The 13,367-nt window shown below is 35.0% G+C and overlaps 1 protein-coding gene across 1 annotated transcript; it reads left to right on the forward strand.

Annotated features, from left to right (window-relative positions):
- Positions 1 to 783: 783 nt before the first annotated feature.
- On the forward strand, positions 784 to 9,463 carry LOC128211059 (histone acetyltransferase KAT8-like). Its single transcript, XM_052915462.1, has 10 exons — positions 784 to 948; positions 3,331 to 3,402; positions 4,572 to 4,753; positions 4,963 to 5,016; positions 5,273 to 5,437; positions 6,361 to 6,450; positions 6,748 to 6,888; positions 7,108 to 7,201; positions 8,058 to 8,208; positions 8,562 to 9,463. Exons 1-10 carry the CDS (start codon positions 870 to 872, stop codon positions 8,776 to 8,778), a joined length of 1,245 nt encoding a protein of 414 aa, XP_052771422.1. The 5' UTR covers positions 784 to 869; the 3' UTR covers positions 8,779 to 9,463.
- Positions 9,464 to 13,367: the final 3,904 nt, after the last annotated feature.

Raw genomic sequence — 13,367 nt, forward strand, 5'->3', positions numbered from 1 at the left:
CTGGCTAATTGAGTTCAGAACCTATAAGAGCAGATAGACATTTTCCTTGCATGGTTTTGGACAGTGTCTCAAGTTGCATCTGAGGAAACCGAGTGTAGAGTTGGAGTTTTACTTATGTTGTATATTTCGGATGACCACTTCATGTTTTCCGAAAATTATTCCTAAGTATGGATTCGCTTGTACTTGTGTTTGAGTATATCGTATTCATAAAGCGTAAGTAAACCTTTTAGCCATAAAACATCGATTTTCGAACATTAATTTGAAATTTGCGATCTGATCATATTTATGTAAAAATTGGATTTTTCCAAGACAATCAATAAAAAAAATGTCAAAACTCTTTTTTTAATGATGTTTAGCCTGGCAACAAACACTGGGGTTCGAATCTATTCCCCAAATATCACATTGAAAATCAAAAGACAATTATTATTGATTTAGAATCTATTGTATTCGATATTTACAGCTTGTTAAAAGTGTGTAATTTTAAGGAGACTGTCAACCTACTAATACATGTTTATTAGGATATTTTTTGTTCAAACAAACACACTGTTTTTTTTTTTAAAGATATTCAAAGTCATAGTTGATTATTGTGGACATCGATACCGGGCCTATCGATACCAGGATTTCTTTAGAGAATATTATATTACCCGGTACCGACTGTGACGAAACACCCGGTATCATAGACTGTGCTGTGATATCGGCTTTTTTCAATATCGATATCGGGTACCGGGTTTTAGGGGTCCGGGTTTTAGCACCACTCTTGACTTTCATTAGAATTTCCTTTGAGGTAAATTACCCCGGAAGTCAATTTGTTTTGTTCGTTTGAGATCCTTGTTTTTGAGCACAAATTTTGGACTTTTAACAACTTCAAAATGAAAACAGAAGATCAAGAAGAAACCATGCTTGAGATAGGAGATCATTATCTTGTACAGAGAAACGACAAATCATGGCGTAAGTGTCGTACAAAGTTTGAGAGAGTCAGCTAAAAAATACGAAAAACACATAAGTCAAAACAATTGCAGTGAAGTCAACTCCGGAAACTACATAATATATCCGTTGTAAAACTGAACATGTTGTTATTAGTATTGCATGGTTAAGAATAACCATCGCCATTTTCACGATATTTCTTTAATTTCGTCACTGTCAACAAACATGGTAGCTAGTCCAAATAATTGTACGTTGACGGATTTTTTTTAGATTTTTGATATGGCAAATCCTTCACGTACAAACTGTTTAGTATCAAAAGTGGGTAGTTGTTCAGATCAGGATTCCGGGTTAAAGCATATAGCGTCTATAAAATATCATAAAAACAAGAAATATTACCAGATAATGTTATTTTATATTAGTTTCGTACACAAAAAAATAAATATCCAACTTATAATAATGAGTTTGACGGCTTTTTTTCATTTCATTCTGTCAAAACATAACGATATATACATGAAGGGCACCTGCAAGGCTTTAGGGCACAGTTTTAAATCGCTCGGAACATTTCGGCCATGGCCGATTTGTTACGATTGTATAACAAGGTCTATCTCGAAGCTTTGTCGGAGGAGGCCGAGCTATTACGATTGTATCGAGTTGTTCCCCTTCGCATAATTGTTGTCTGTGTCAGTCAACTTTCGTTTCATTGGAAAGGTAAACAACTTGTTTTAATGCACTAAATGCTTGTTTAGTGCAAAACAACATTTCACTTACATGGTAAAATATGAATATAACTCTTTATGATCAATTTCAACCATAAAATACTTCACTTAAAACAATTTCAATATTTTTAAAACACCCCCGTTTTTTGCACATTCCCGTTTAGACGTTAGGGATTGGAAGAATCCCGTATAACACGTCTATTATTTTAGACTAACATGGTAGCCAACGATTTTAACATTTTTTCGATGTATCCTATAACCCTAGTCTAAAATAATAGACGTGTTATACGGGATTCTTCCAATCCCTAACGTCTAAACGGGAATGTGCAAAAAAACGGGGTGTTTTAAAAATATTGAAATTGTTTTAAGTGAAGTATTTTATGGTTGAAATTGATCATAAAGAGTTATATTCATATTTTACCATGTAAGTGAATTTTTATTTTGCACTAAACAAGCATTAAATGCATTAAAACAAGTTGTTTACCTTTCCAATAAAACGAAAGTTGACTGACACAGACAACAATTATGCGAAGGGGAAAAACTCCATACAATCGTAATAACTCGGCCTCCTCCGACAAAGCTTCGAGATAGACCTCGTTTATACAATCGTAACAACTCGGCCATGGCCGAAATGTTCCGAGCGATTTAAAACTGTGCCCTAAAGCATTGCAGGTGTCCTTCATGTATATATCGTTATGTTTTGACAGAATGAAATGAAGAAAAGCCGTCAAACTCATAATCAGAAGTTGGATATTTATTTTTTGTGTACGTAACTAATATAAAATAACATTTTCTGGTAATATTTCTTGTTTTTATGATATTTTATAGACACTATATGCTTTAACCCGGAATCCTGATCGGAACAACTACCCACTTTTGATACTAAACAATTTGTATGTGAAGGATTTGCCATATCAAAAATCTAAAAAAAATCCATCAACGTACAATTATTTGGACTACCTATAACCCATAACATAGATTAAAAGTTTTTCATGGATTATTTTGCCAGCGTCTTCTATTTTAAATCACTGTTGTCTTATAGCCAGGCATTTACGGTAATGCACAATACACAATACTGAACATTTAAAAAACCGCTCAGACAAGCATATATATAAATTTCTTTATAAAGCTTAAATGAAAAGAGCAAAAATTGTCATTTAAATTACTCAAACAGAGTCAATTCAATGTATAATAGAAGTTTAATTTTCACAAATTCCATATACTGCAGATATATGGCAAGTAATTGACTAAAAGATCATTTTAAAACTTAAAATATATGTTGTGATGAAAGTAGTGAAACAATCAAATAATTGTTTATTCTAATAAAATATATGTTGTGATGAAAGTAGTGAAACAATCAAATAATTGTTTATTCTAAAATGTTATAAAATTGAATTTTGAATTATTAGTTCAATCAATTTAAAACTTACAAATTAATATGAAATGTTTATGTTTAAGTATATGGAATGCTGTGCATCAGCCCAGTCATCAAAATTAGAATTTTGGATAAACAAGCCTGAATTCAAATACTTCTGCGGCATAACAGTTTTGAACAAGCCCTTCTGTGTAAAACAAAGAATTTGAGGAAGCCTGGAAAGCTTTTTTACCTGTGTCTGGCTTGCAAGCTAATTTCAACTACTGTCAGCTGAAGTTTTAAAAGTAACCATAGAATATAATTGTGTTTTTTCAGATGCAGCAGAGATTATCCAGACCAGAGCTAAAGAGACATCTGATTATGAATATTATGTACATTATGATGGCTGTGAGTGTTGATTTTGTTATTGCACTCTTCACAACAAAACATTGATTTTCAACTGAAAAATTCTTGATAAAACTTACACTATTTGAAAACAGTCTACGGTAATTCTGTGTCATTTTAAAAATATTTACCCCTTAATTGAACTGCCTTTTGGCAATTGCAGTTATCATCTGATGCACACAACATCTTCGGATATGTTCGGATCACAATTCATCGCATAACAATATACATGAAAATTGTTCATCTTGTTATTGTTTGTATTGTCACAGCAAACCACGTAAATGTAAATCAACATTTTAGAAAGTGTTAATTTATTATATGTTAAATGTATTGTTGTCGTAAAGTTTTTCAATTTTACGTTTAAAAGTGATTTCAAGTGGTTGATCTTTTCCTGCGTTATTGTGATGTCATTTGATAAAATGTTGCCAGTTACAGACAGGTCGTTCCATTTACAGAATGTGTAAGAAAGGATTACTGAAAGGTTTCTTAAATGAAATGAAGTATTGTTTTAACATTTCCTGAATGAAATAATGAACTATTGGTGTAAATATAAGTAATGAATTGCGGGTTTGTTGTAATTATCGGGATATGAACGCAATTGGGATGGTCAAAGTACGCGTAGAATCCTTCGGACAATGACCAACCCCGCAATTCATTCCTTAATTAAATAGCACCTCCTTTTGATCTGTGGTCATTAATAAAAATATAGAACCAGACTAAAGAACAATATACATGTACCAGTACTTCCTTTTACTAAATACTTTCCGATTTGCTTATTCATTATAAAAAAAAATTGGCAGAAACATCTGAAACAAAAACTATCAATGCCATGGTTGTAAATCATTGTAACAAGTCACAAGATTATGATTAAATGTTGAACATACTCATTATTGTAGGATGATGTACAATAGAACATGTAACTGAAAGTCATCCATGTTGTCATTTAACTATTTTGTTAATTGTCGTGTACAGTGTTTTCAAAAAGAACCAGCTGCCGGCCAAAATAGACGGTTCAAATGGCAATTTGGCCGGTTCAAATTTGGAAAAATAAATAAGTTTAAAGTAGAATAAGTAGTAGCTGGTCGATTACTTTACTATTTCAGATGGTTCAAACGAAACTTATTGAAAATCCTGCATGTATACTTGAATTGAAATATTTTGTTACATTGTAGTCAACCGTCGCTTGGATGAGTGGGTGGACCTGGACAGGTTTGACCTGAGTAACAAGATAGAGGACCAGCACAGCAAGATCCGTGATGTCAAGGTCATGTCCACCGACCTCAGTGATGGCACTGACAGAAAACTCACCCGCAACCAGAAACGAAAACATGACGAGATCAACCATGTACAGAAGGTATGCACTTGCTGACCAGAAATGAGAACTTAATGATTTTATTAAAATATGATTCACTGTTAACATGAAGATTAATGGAAATGTAATTGAAATATATATATATATATATATATATATGCACTTTAGTATGATAATACAATTGAAAGGGAAAGAAAAAATATATTGTTGTTCTAAATAGCAATGTGTGATAAAAAAATTAATGTTTGCAGACATATGCTGAAATGGATCCCACTACAGCTGCCCTTGAGAAAGAGCATGAAGCTGTAAGTATGTTTGTATTGTCATCTAAACATATTGTAAATGTAGTCTCATTATTTGTGGAAGTTTAATGGCTTTGCTATAGATGCACATACATGTCTCTCTTCACTTTAGTAAGAGGTAAAGTGTTTAGTTAGATAAATTTGAATCTTGATTTTTTTACATAATTTGTTTAGACAATATAATTTTGCTAGTTTTCTTGTGCTGTTTACATAAGATTGATTTGATAAGTTCTTGAAAAACATGGCACACTGATTGCAGATCACCAAAGTGAAATACATAGACAAGGTCCAGATAGGTCGTTATGAGATTGACACCTGGTACTTCTCCCCATTTCCGGAGGAGTATGGCAAGCAGTCCAAACTGTACATCTGCGAGTACTGCCTCAAGTACATGAAACTGGAGAAGACATTCAGGTACCACCAGGTAGGCAACACACTGAGTTTGTAAGCTCATTTATTTTCCAAAGAAAAAGTTTTCAGCTGTTGTTATTAAAAGCCTTGGTGTTGTCAGCATCATCGTCGTAGTGCAAATAATCTAACCTTGGCCATAGACTTCATCAGTCAAGATATTCAGATGAAACTTGGTACACATGTTGCCAGAGTCAATTTTCACATTTATGGCAAAGCCCATAATTTGGGCTTTAATGTTTGTTGAGTTTTGGTGCTCTTGGTTATTGGAGACCAAAACAATATCGATGGCACCATTTAAAAATGCCGAATTTACATTTTTGTACTTTTTCAGGAGATACAAAACACAATATAAAATGTCATATACAATGACATGTAGGTTCAGGTTTTTCTGTAACTTCTTCTGACCAGTAAACTCAATTTCTATTGGCTGTTAAGTCCGGTGTTTTCAAAAAAAGGCGGCAAACTAAAATATGTTAATAAAAAGAGGAAAACCCTGAAATAGCAAAAAAATGTAGGTTCGGCTTTTTTAAATGGTGCCATCGATATGAAGAAACTTCAGTAATTAAATTTTTAGACCTTACAAAAGCCTGCGTCTGATTACAGACAAGGCCATTTGGAAATTAGTAAAATTTTATATCTGTTAACGTTATATGTAAGAAGGGTATCCTTACCAAGGACTATACTGTTGTTTTTTAATGGAAGAATGTTACTATATTTACTTGTCACTATGACATTTACATTAAGTACTATATAATATATATAAAAAAACTTGTTTTTATTGATCTTCATAAAAAAATAAATCATAATAAATCGATTAAATGTTGCATAATTTGTCATTAAATATATTCAGTTTTATATGATTTTGGATTGTAGGTATGTTGTAATGCTTATAAAATGAAATTGGTATTACTTGCACTTATTTATGATGTATTACAGAGCCAGTGTGTGTACCGCTTCCCACCAGGCAAGGAGATCTACAGGAAGGGAACCCTGTCTCTGTTCGAGGTTGACGGTAAAGACAGCAAGGTACTCATTGTTAAACATCTAAAGTTTATTACTCAAATGCAGTGTTTAATTAGGTTTTTACCTCTGAGAATAAGAACCAAAACAGGGAACAAGGGCTCCATTTACGAAGCCCTAGAAAATCCCTGGTGAGAGTTAGTTTAATTTCAGACTTTTGAAAATTATATTTCTGCTTTGAAACACTGGACTGGTAAAAACAAATCATGGCTTGCTGGTTTTCTCAATTTTACAAAACAAGACTAAATTCATGTATTTTAATTTAAAAGTCTAATTTTGATGATTTTTATGTGTATGTTTTAGATCTACTGCCAGAACCTGTGCCTGCTAGCAAAGCTGTTCCTGGATCACAAGACCCTGTACTTCGATGTAGAACCATTCCTCTTCTACATTCTCACAGAGGTCGATAGGCATGGATGCCATCTTGTTGGGTATTTCTCAAAGGTAGGTCTTGTGTGATGTGATGTTGGAAAGTCATCCTTTTGAGATAATACTATTCATTCTTGTTAACTGCACATCATTTGGATGTTTTCCCTTATTATGCTGACTGCAAACACAAACTTCATTTATGTATTATCAATTCAGCACAAATTGGGGAAAACATCAATTTAGAATAGAATGCATATAAAGCAAACTTCCTCCAACTGTTTTTGTCGTTAACAGGAGAAGGAGTCCCCAGATGGTAACAATGTGGCCTGTATCCTTACACTGCCCCCATTCCAGAGGAAGGGATATGGAAAATTTCTCATTGCTTTCAGTAAGCTCATTTATATTTAACCATTTTCCTAGTATAAATGTTGCATTTTAACAAGGCTTTTAGTGCTGGCAACAGTATTAATGGATTCATTCAAAGACTCAAGTTTGCTTAAATCATTTGTCATGACATATAAATCAGTCCAAATATTGGCAAGAAATGTAAAAGGTGTCTCCGATTATCCCCACTGAGGATAAACCAGTCCAGATATTGGTAACAAATGTAATGGGTGTCTTTCCAACTGAACAGTTACTACCTACTGAGGATACTTGCAGGGCCATTCTTGTTTTATGAAGTTAATTGTTTAATAACTTGTGCATATTACCTACTGTGGAAACAAATAAATTTCTCTTATAGGTAATATTTTATTTAACAAAATTTAAAGGATAAATGTATTTCGGGATTGAGAAATTTTCGAAATCAGGCTCATAAGCAAGAAAAGTTGATTTTGCTTAGGAATAACAATACATTGCTTAAGAAAATAAAGAAAAGTATTTTATGAAAAAAACAACAACATAACTTATTGCCAATTATCCAAACTAAGACAACTAGAAAAGTTTCAAGACATTTAGTGAATCTGTTTTGAGTTTTGTTTTACATATTTACTGTTCAAACTTGAGATTTGATGTATAAATTGTAAATTCCCAATTAAAATACACTTGCTCGAATTTTTGAAACTTGCTTTTAACCCAAAACTGCTTTTGCAATATAATAAAAGATCAGATTTGCCATATTTCTGACAGCTAAAATTAAGAAGATTTAACTCAAGAAAAAAGTTTTTTGGTTGTAAGTTATATGGCTTAAACATGTCCAGTTTACATCCTAGAATTGTCTGTCTAATCTGCCTTCTGTATTGCAGGCTATGAATTATCCAAGCTGGATGGTGCAGTAGGATCCCCGGAGAAACCTCTGTCTGATCTGGGCAAGCTTAGTTACCGTAGCTACTGGTCTTGGGTTCTCCTGGAGATAATCAGGGACGTCCGTGGAACTCTCTCCATCAAGGACCTGAGGTAAGGCCATTTGTCAAAATCTGCATCTAGAAGTTTTGCAGAAATGCCAGAATGAAAACTTTATAAGATCAGAAAATGTATACATAAGCTGATTTTTGTATTTATAAGAAGATATTACATATCTAATTGTAAACACAAATCTAAAACATATGGGATTGTAAAACTGAATATTTCTCATTAAAATTTTTGGTCTATTGCATAAATGTTTGGTCTATTGCATAATTGTGTTGTTGGCATTCTCATAGATTGACAGATTTGACCTACATACCTAGTCATATGTATTAAAGCAGCCCAAATTATACCATAGTAATTGATCTACATCCCTACTCATATGTGTGTCATGATCTTTTCAGTGAGTTGACGAGCATCACACAGCATGACATCATCAGCACGCTACAATCTCTGAACATGGTTAAGTACTGGAAGGGCCAGCATGTGATCTGTGTCACTCCGAAGCTTGTTGAGGAACACTTGAAGAGCGCGCAGTACAAGCGCCCTGTCCTCACTGTTGATACCACGTGCTTGAGATGGGAACCTCCGCGCAAACACAAGATCAGCAAGAAACAGTGAAGTAATTATACAAGACAAAACTGATGTATGTTTTCTCTGTTGGATGGTTTATGTTGAATAAAGCTGGCAGCTCGTGATATTGATATTCATTTAGAAACAAACATGCATATATACATTGTAGAATGTTTTCCTGTCATACTGTTAAATGTACAACTGGTGAATTTGATATGAATAAGAGAAAAGTGAAAACAGTACTTAAACATGATCTTTCAAAGAACTTTGTTGTACATGTATTTTTACTTGTTATATGAAATACCGGTAACCATTAAAAGGTAAATTTCAACTCTTGGCAAGCTATCCATTGTTTGACAGAATTTGAATTGGCAATGCTTTCTGTTTGTGTGTGTGTGTGTTTTCATCAAGATTAATGCTCATAAGGAGTTGATATGGTTAAGTGTGTCACTGGCGTCTTCTTCTTGATCTCATGTTTTTTTGCTGAGACAATTTTTTCTGTATTGTTGTTGTTGCTTGTAAATGGGCTTTAGTCCTTTAATCGTATATGTATTTCATTACAATGCATTACATTTAAGTTCTGGTCAACAGTTTCTTGATCAGTTCCACATGTTCCACAAATGCTTACAGATCTGTTAGATTTCTTGTTGTGTTCATGTACAAAATGATTATATATTATTGCAGTTGGGCATAATTATTAATATGATATGTATTAAAACTTGCAAAATGTTCACTTTTGTGTTCTGTTGTTTGTTGTCAGACAGGACGATTGTCAAAACATTGTACATACAAGTTACATTTCACTTTTTTTGCCTGGAAAGGGTCATGGCTTGTTAGCTCGACTATTCGAAGAATAGGTGGGCTATACTACTCGCCCCAGCGTCAGCGTCCGGTTAAAGTTTTAGGGCAAGTTGGGATCCAATACCCTACATTCAATTGACTTAATACTTCACACAGTTGTTCAGGGCCATCACATGATGAGGTTAGATAACTCCATATTATTCTTTACACAGATTATGGCCCCTGATTGACTATGGAACTTGGGTTAAAGTTTTAGGGCAAGTTGGAATATTTATTAATAACTTCTATATCCTTTGTTTAATTGACTTAATACTTCATACAGTTGTTCAGGACCATCACACAATGAGGTTACATAACTCCATATTATCCTAAATACAAGTTATGGCCCCTGATTGACTTAGGTTAAAGTTTTAGGGCAGGTTAAAGTTTTAGGGCAAGTTTGGATTTTCACTTAAAACTCCAATACCATTCATTCAATTGACTTAATACTTCACACAGATGTTCAGAGCCATCGCATAATGAGGTTAGATAACTCCATATTATCTTTTATACAAATTATGGCCCCTGATTGACTATGGAACTTGGGTTAAAGTTTTAGGGCAGGTTGGGATATTGTTTAATAACTTCTATACCCTTCATTCAATTGACTTAATACTTCACACAGTTGGTCAGGACCATCACATTACATAACTCCATATTATCCTTAATACAAGTTATGGCCCCTGATTGACTTAGGTTAAAGTTTTAGGCAAGTAAAAGTTAAGGGCAAGTTGGGATTTTAATAAAAAAAACTTCTATACCGTTCATTAAATGCACTTAATAAAATTCAAAATTATTTATGACCATCTTACAACAAGAAACATAACTCCGTTTTAAGCCTAAATACAAATTATGGCCCTTGAATCTTTTTTTTTTAATTTCCTTTGAAAGGCATATTTGTATATTCCTAACCACATTTTCATAATGGGAAATCAAGTTATTTGAATGACTTGCGTCATTGTTTGGGCAGGCAGCATCAAAGTCACCTTATGTATGGAATAATTTTAGTTAGGTTTGACATAAAAAAAAACTTGGTATTATTACATCGTTATTGTATTCTAAGTCAAAGCGGCGTAGTCGAGCGCGCTGTCTTACGACGGCTCTTGTTTTGAATTTATTCTCCTATTGCTTGTGAAAATTCCTACAAAGTTTGGTTGGTGGCCTCAACAAGAATGGTGTTACAGGGGGATCAATATGACTGTAATATCTCTGCTCAATCTTAGTACACAGGAGCTAAAATATTTAAGGGTACTTATGTTTGGAGGCGATACAGAGTGAGCATGTACAGGGTTGGGCATGGGCATGTACAGGATGGGTGCGTACAGGGTGGGGCAGGGATCTTGTGTCTATGATAGATAAAAAATCAAGCTCTTTAAAACAGCAAGCTCCGGCATGTGGAGCACTGCATTTATTAATGAACATATCAGTGTAAATACTAGACAGAGCACATCGGATTTCTTTCATTTTGATGCCCCCGAAGGTGGGCATATTAAAATCGCACCGTCCGTCCGTCCGTCCGTCTGGCTCTGTAACTTTCCCTTGTATGGACAGATTTTAAAATAACTTGCCACATGTGTTCCACATACCAAGACGACGTGTGGCGTGCAAGACTCGTGTCCCTACCTCAAAGGTCAAGGTCACACTTAGTGTTTATTCACAATGGAGTACTGCATATAAGGACATAGAGTATAGGTTGTCGTGTCCGGGCTGTAACTTTCTCTTGTATGGACAGATTTTAAAATAACTTGCCACATGTGTTGCACATACCAAGACGACCTGTCGCGTGCAAGACCCGTGTCCCTACCTCAAAGGTCAAGGTCACACTTAGTGTTTATTTACAATGGAGTGCTGCATATAAGGACATAGAGTATAGGTTGTCGTGTCCGGGCTGTAACTTTCCCTTGTATGGACAGATTTTAAAATAACTTGCCAAATGTGTTGCACATACCAAGACGACGTGTCGCGTACAAAACCCGTGTCCCTACCTCAAAGGTCAAGGTCACACTTAGTGTTTATTCACAATGGAGTGCTGCATATAAGGTCATAGAGTATAGGTTGTCGTGTCCGGGCTGTAACTTTCTCTTGTATGGACAGATTTTAAAATAACTTGCCACATGTGTTCTACATACCAAGACGACCTGTCGCGTGCAAGACCCGTGTCCCTACCTCAAAGGTCAAGGTAACACTTAGTGTTTATTTACAATGGAGTGCTGCATATTGTTTATTTACAATGGAGTGCTGCATATAAGGACATAGAGTATAGGTTGTCGTGTCCGGGCTGCAACTTTCCCTTGTATGGACAGATTTTAAAATAACTTGCCACATGTGTTCCACATACCAAGACGACGTGTCGCGTGCAAGACCCGTGTCCCTACCTCAAAGGTCAAGGTCACACTTAGTGTTTATTCACAATGGAGTGCTTCATATAAGGACATAGAGTATAGGTTGTTGTGTCCGGGCTGTAACTTTCTCTTGTATGGACAGATTTTAAAATAACTTGCCACATGTGTTCCACATACCAAGACGACGTGTCGCGTGCAAGACCCGTGTCCCTGCCTCAAAGGTCAAGGTCACACATAGTGTTTATTCACAATGGAGTGCTGCATATAAGGACATAGAGTATAGGTTGTCGTGTCCGGGCTGTAACTTTCTCTTGTATGGACAGATTTTAAAATAACTTGCCAAATGTGTTCCACATACCAAGACGACGTGTCGCGTACAAAACCCGTGTCCCTACCTCAAAGGTCAAGGTCACACTTAGTGTTTATTCACAATGGAGTGCTGCATATAAGGTCATAGAGTATAGGTTGTCGTGTCCGGGCTGTAACTTTCTCTTGTATGGACAGATTTTAAAATAACTTGCTACATGTGTTCCACATACGAAGACGACGTGTCGTGTGCAAGACCCATGTCCCTACCTCTAAGGTGAAAGATACACTAAGTGTTTATTCACAAGGGAATTCTGAATATAAGGACATAACAGTGTAGGTTGTCAAGTATGGGTGGTATTTTTTTATGTTCAGAGGCAATTTAAAATAACTTGCCATATGTATTTGACACGTAAAGGCAAGATCAACTTTTCATGTACTGACCTTGTTCGTAGGTCAATGTCACATTCGGGGGCATTTGTCACATACTGTGACAGCTCTTGTTAACATTATTTTTGTGTGGTTTACTGTAAAGAATACCTGATATGGGACATTATTTCAAATTGTCTGTATAAAATTTTATGGACACATGCTTGCATAATTGGTTAGAATCTTTAAACATCATAGGGTTGATTTAAGGATTAATACTGATATTAATCAACTTCGACAAAGAAAAGCCAAAAAATAACTTGTCACAGAATGTTGCAAATGTGCCTTGTTGGGCAGAAAGCCTTTAGTATCTAACCTATTATGGGAAGACCTTCCAATGCAGTTGGGAACTATTGATCGCTAACGAAGCTCTTGATAACTTGAATGATGTAGATAAATGGCTTGATCAAGTATACCACATTGAAACCCAGCTATCAATTATTTACTGTCGGATTATGTTATGTTCAAATACAGACAAAGATTGCAGCCCCAGCTTCTATGTGCACGTATATCTACCTCTTGGGGCTGTTTGGAGTTGCATATGTTATGTTCTATGGCATCACATAAGATCTCATGTTGCTTTTAGCTCCAAAAGTATTGCACCTACACTCATGAAATTTTATAGGAATGTTTGTCAATGTGGGAAATTGTGCCCCAGCAATTTGTTTGACATTTCACTTGGTCTAACAAAAGGCCCTTGATTTCATCAAAATTGTTCTG

The sequence above is a fragment of the Mya arenaria genome, chromosome 2 (genome assembly GCF_026914265.1).
Source record: "Mya arenaria isolate MELC-2E11 chromosome 2, ASM2691426v1".
NCBI classification, from domain to species: Eukaryota; Metazoa; Mollusca; class Bivalvia; order Myida; family Myidae; genus Mya; species Mya arenaria.

Excerpts from the sequence above, each read along its gene's own strand:
- LOC128211059 (XM_052915462.1), top strand. The coding sequence starts at position 870 with ATGAAAACAGAAGATCAAGAAGAAACCATGCTTGAGATAGGAGATCAT. Across the intron at positions 6,451-6,747 it reads TTGACGGTAAAGACAGCAAG|ATCTACTGCCAGAACCTGTG; the intron begins GTACTCATTGTT and ends TGTATGTTTTAG. Across the intron at positions 6,889-7,107 it reads TTGTTGGGTATTTCTCAAAG|GAGAAGGAGTCCCCAGATGG; the intron begins GTAGGTCTTGTG and ends TGTCGTTAACAG.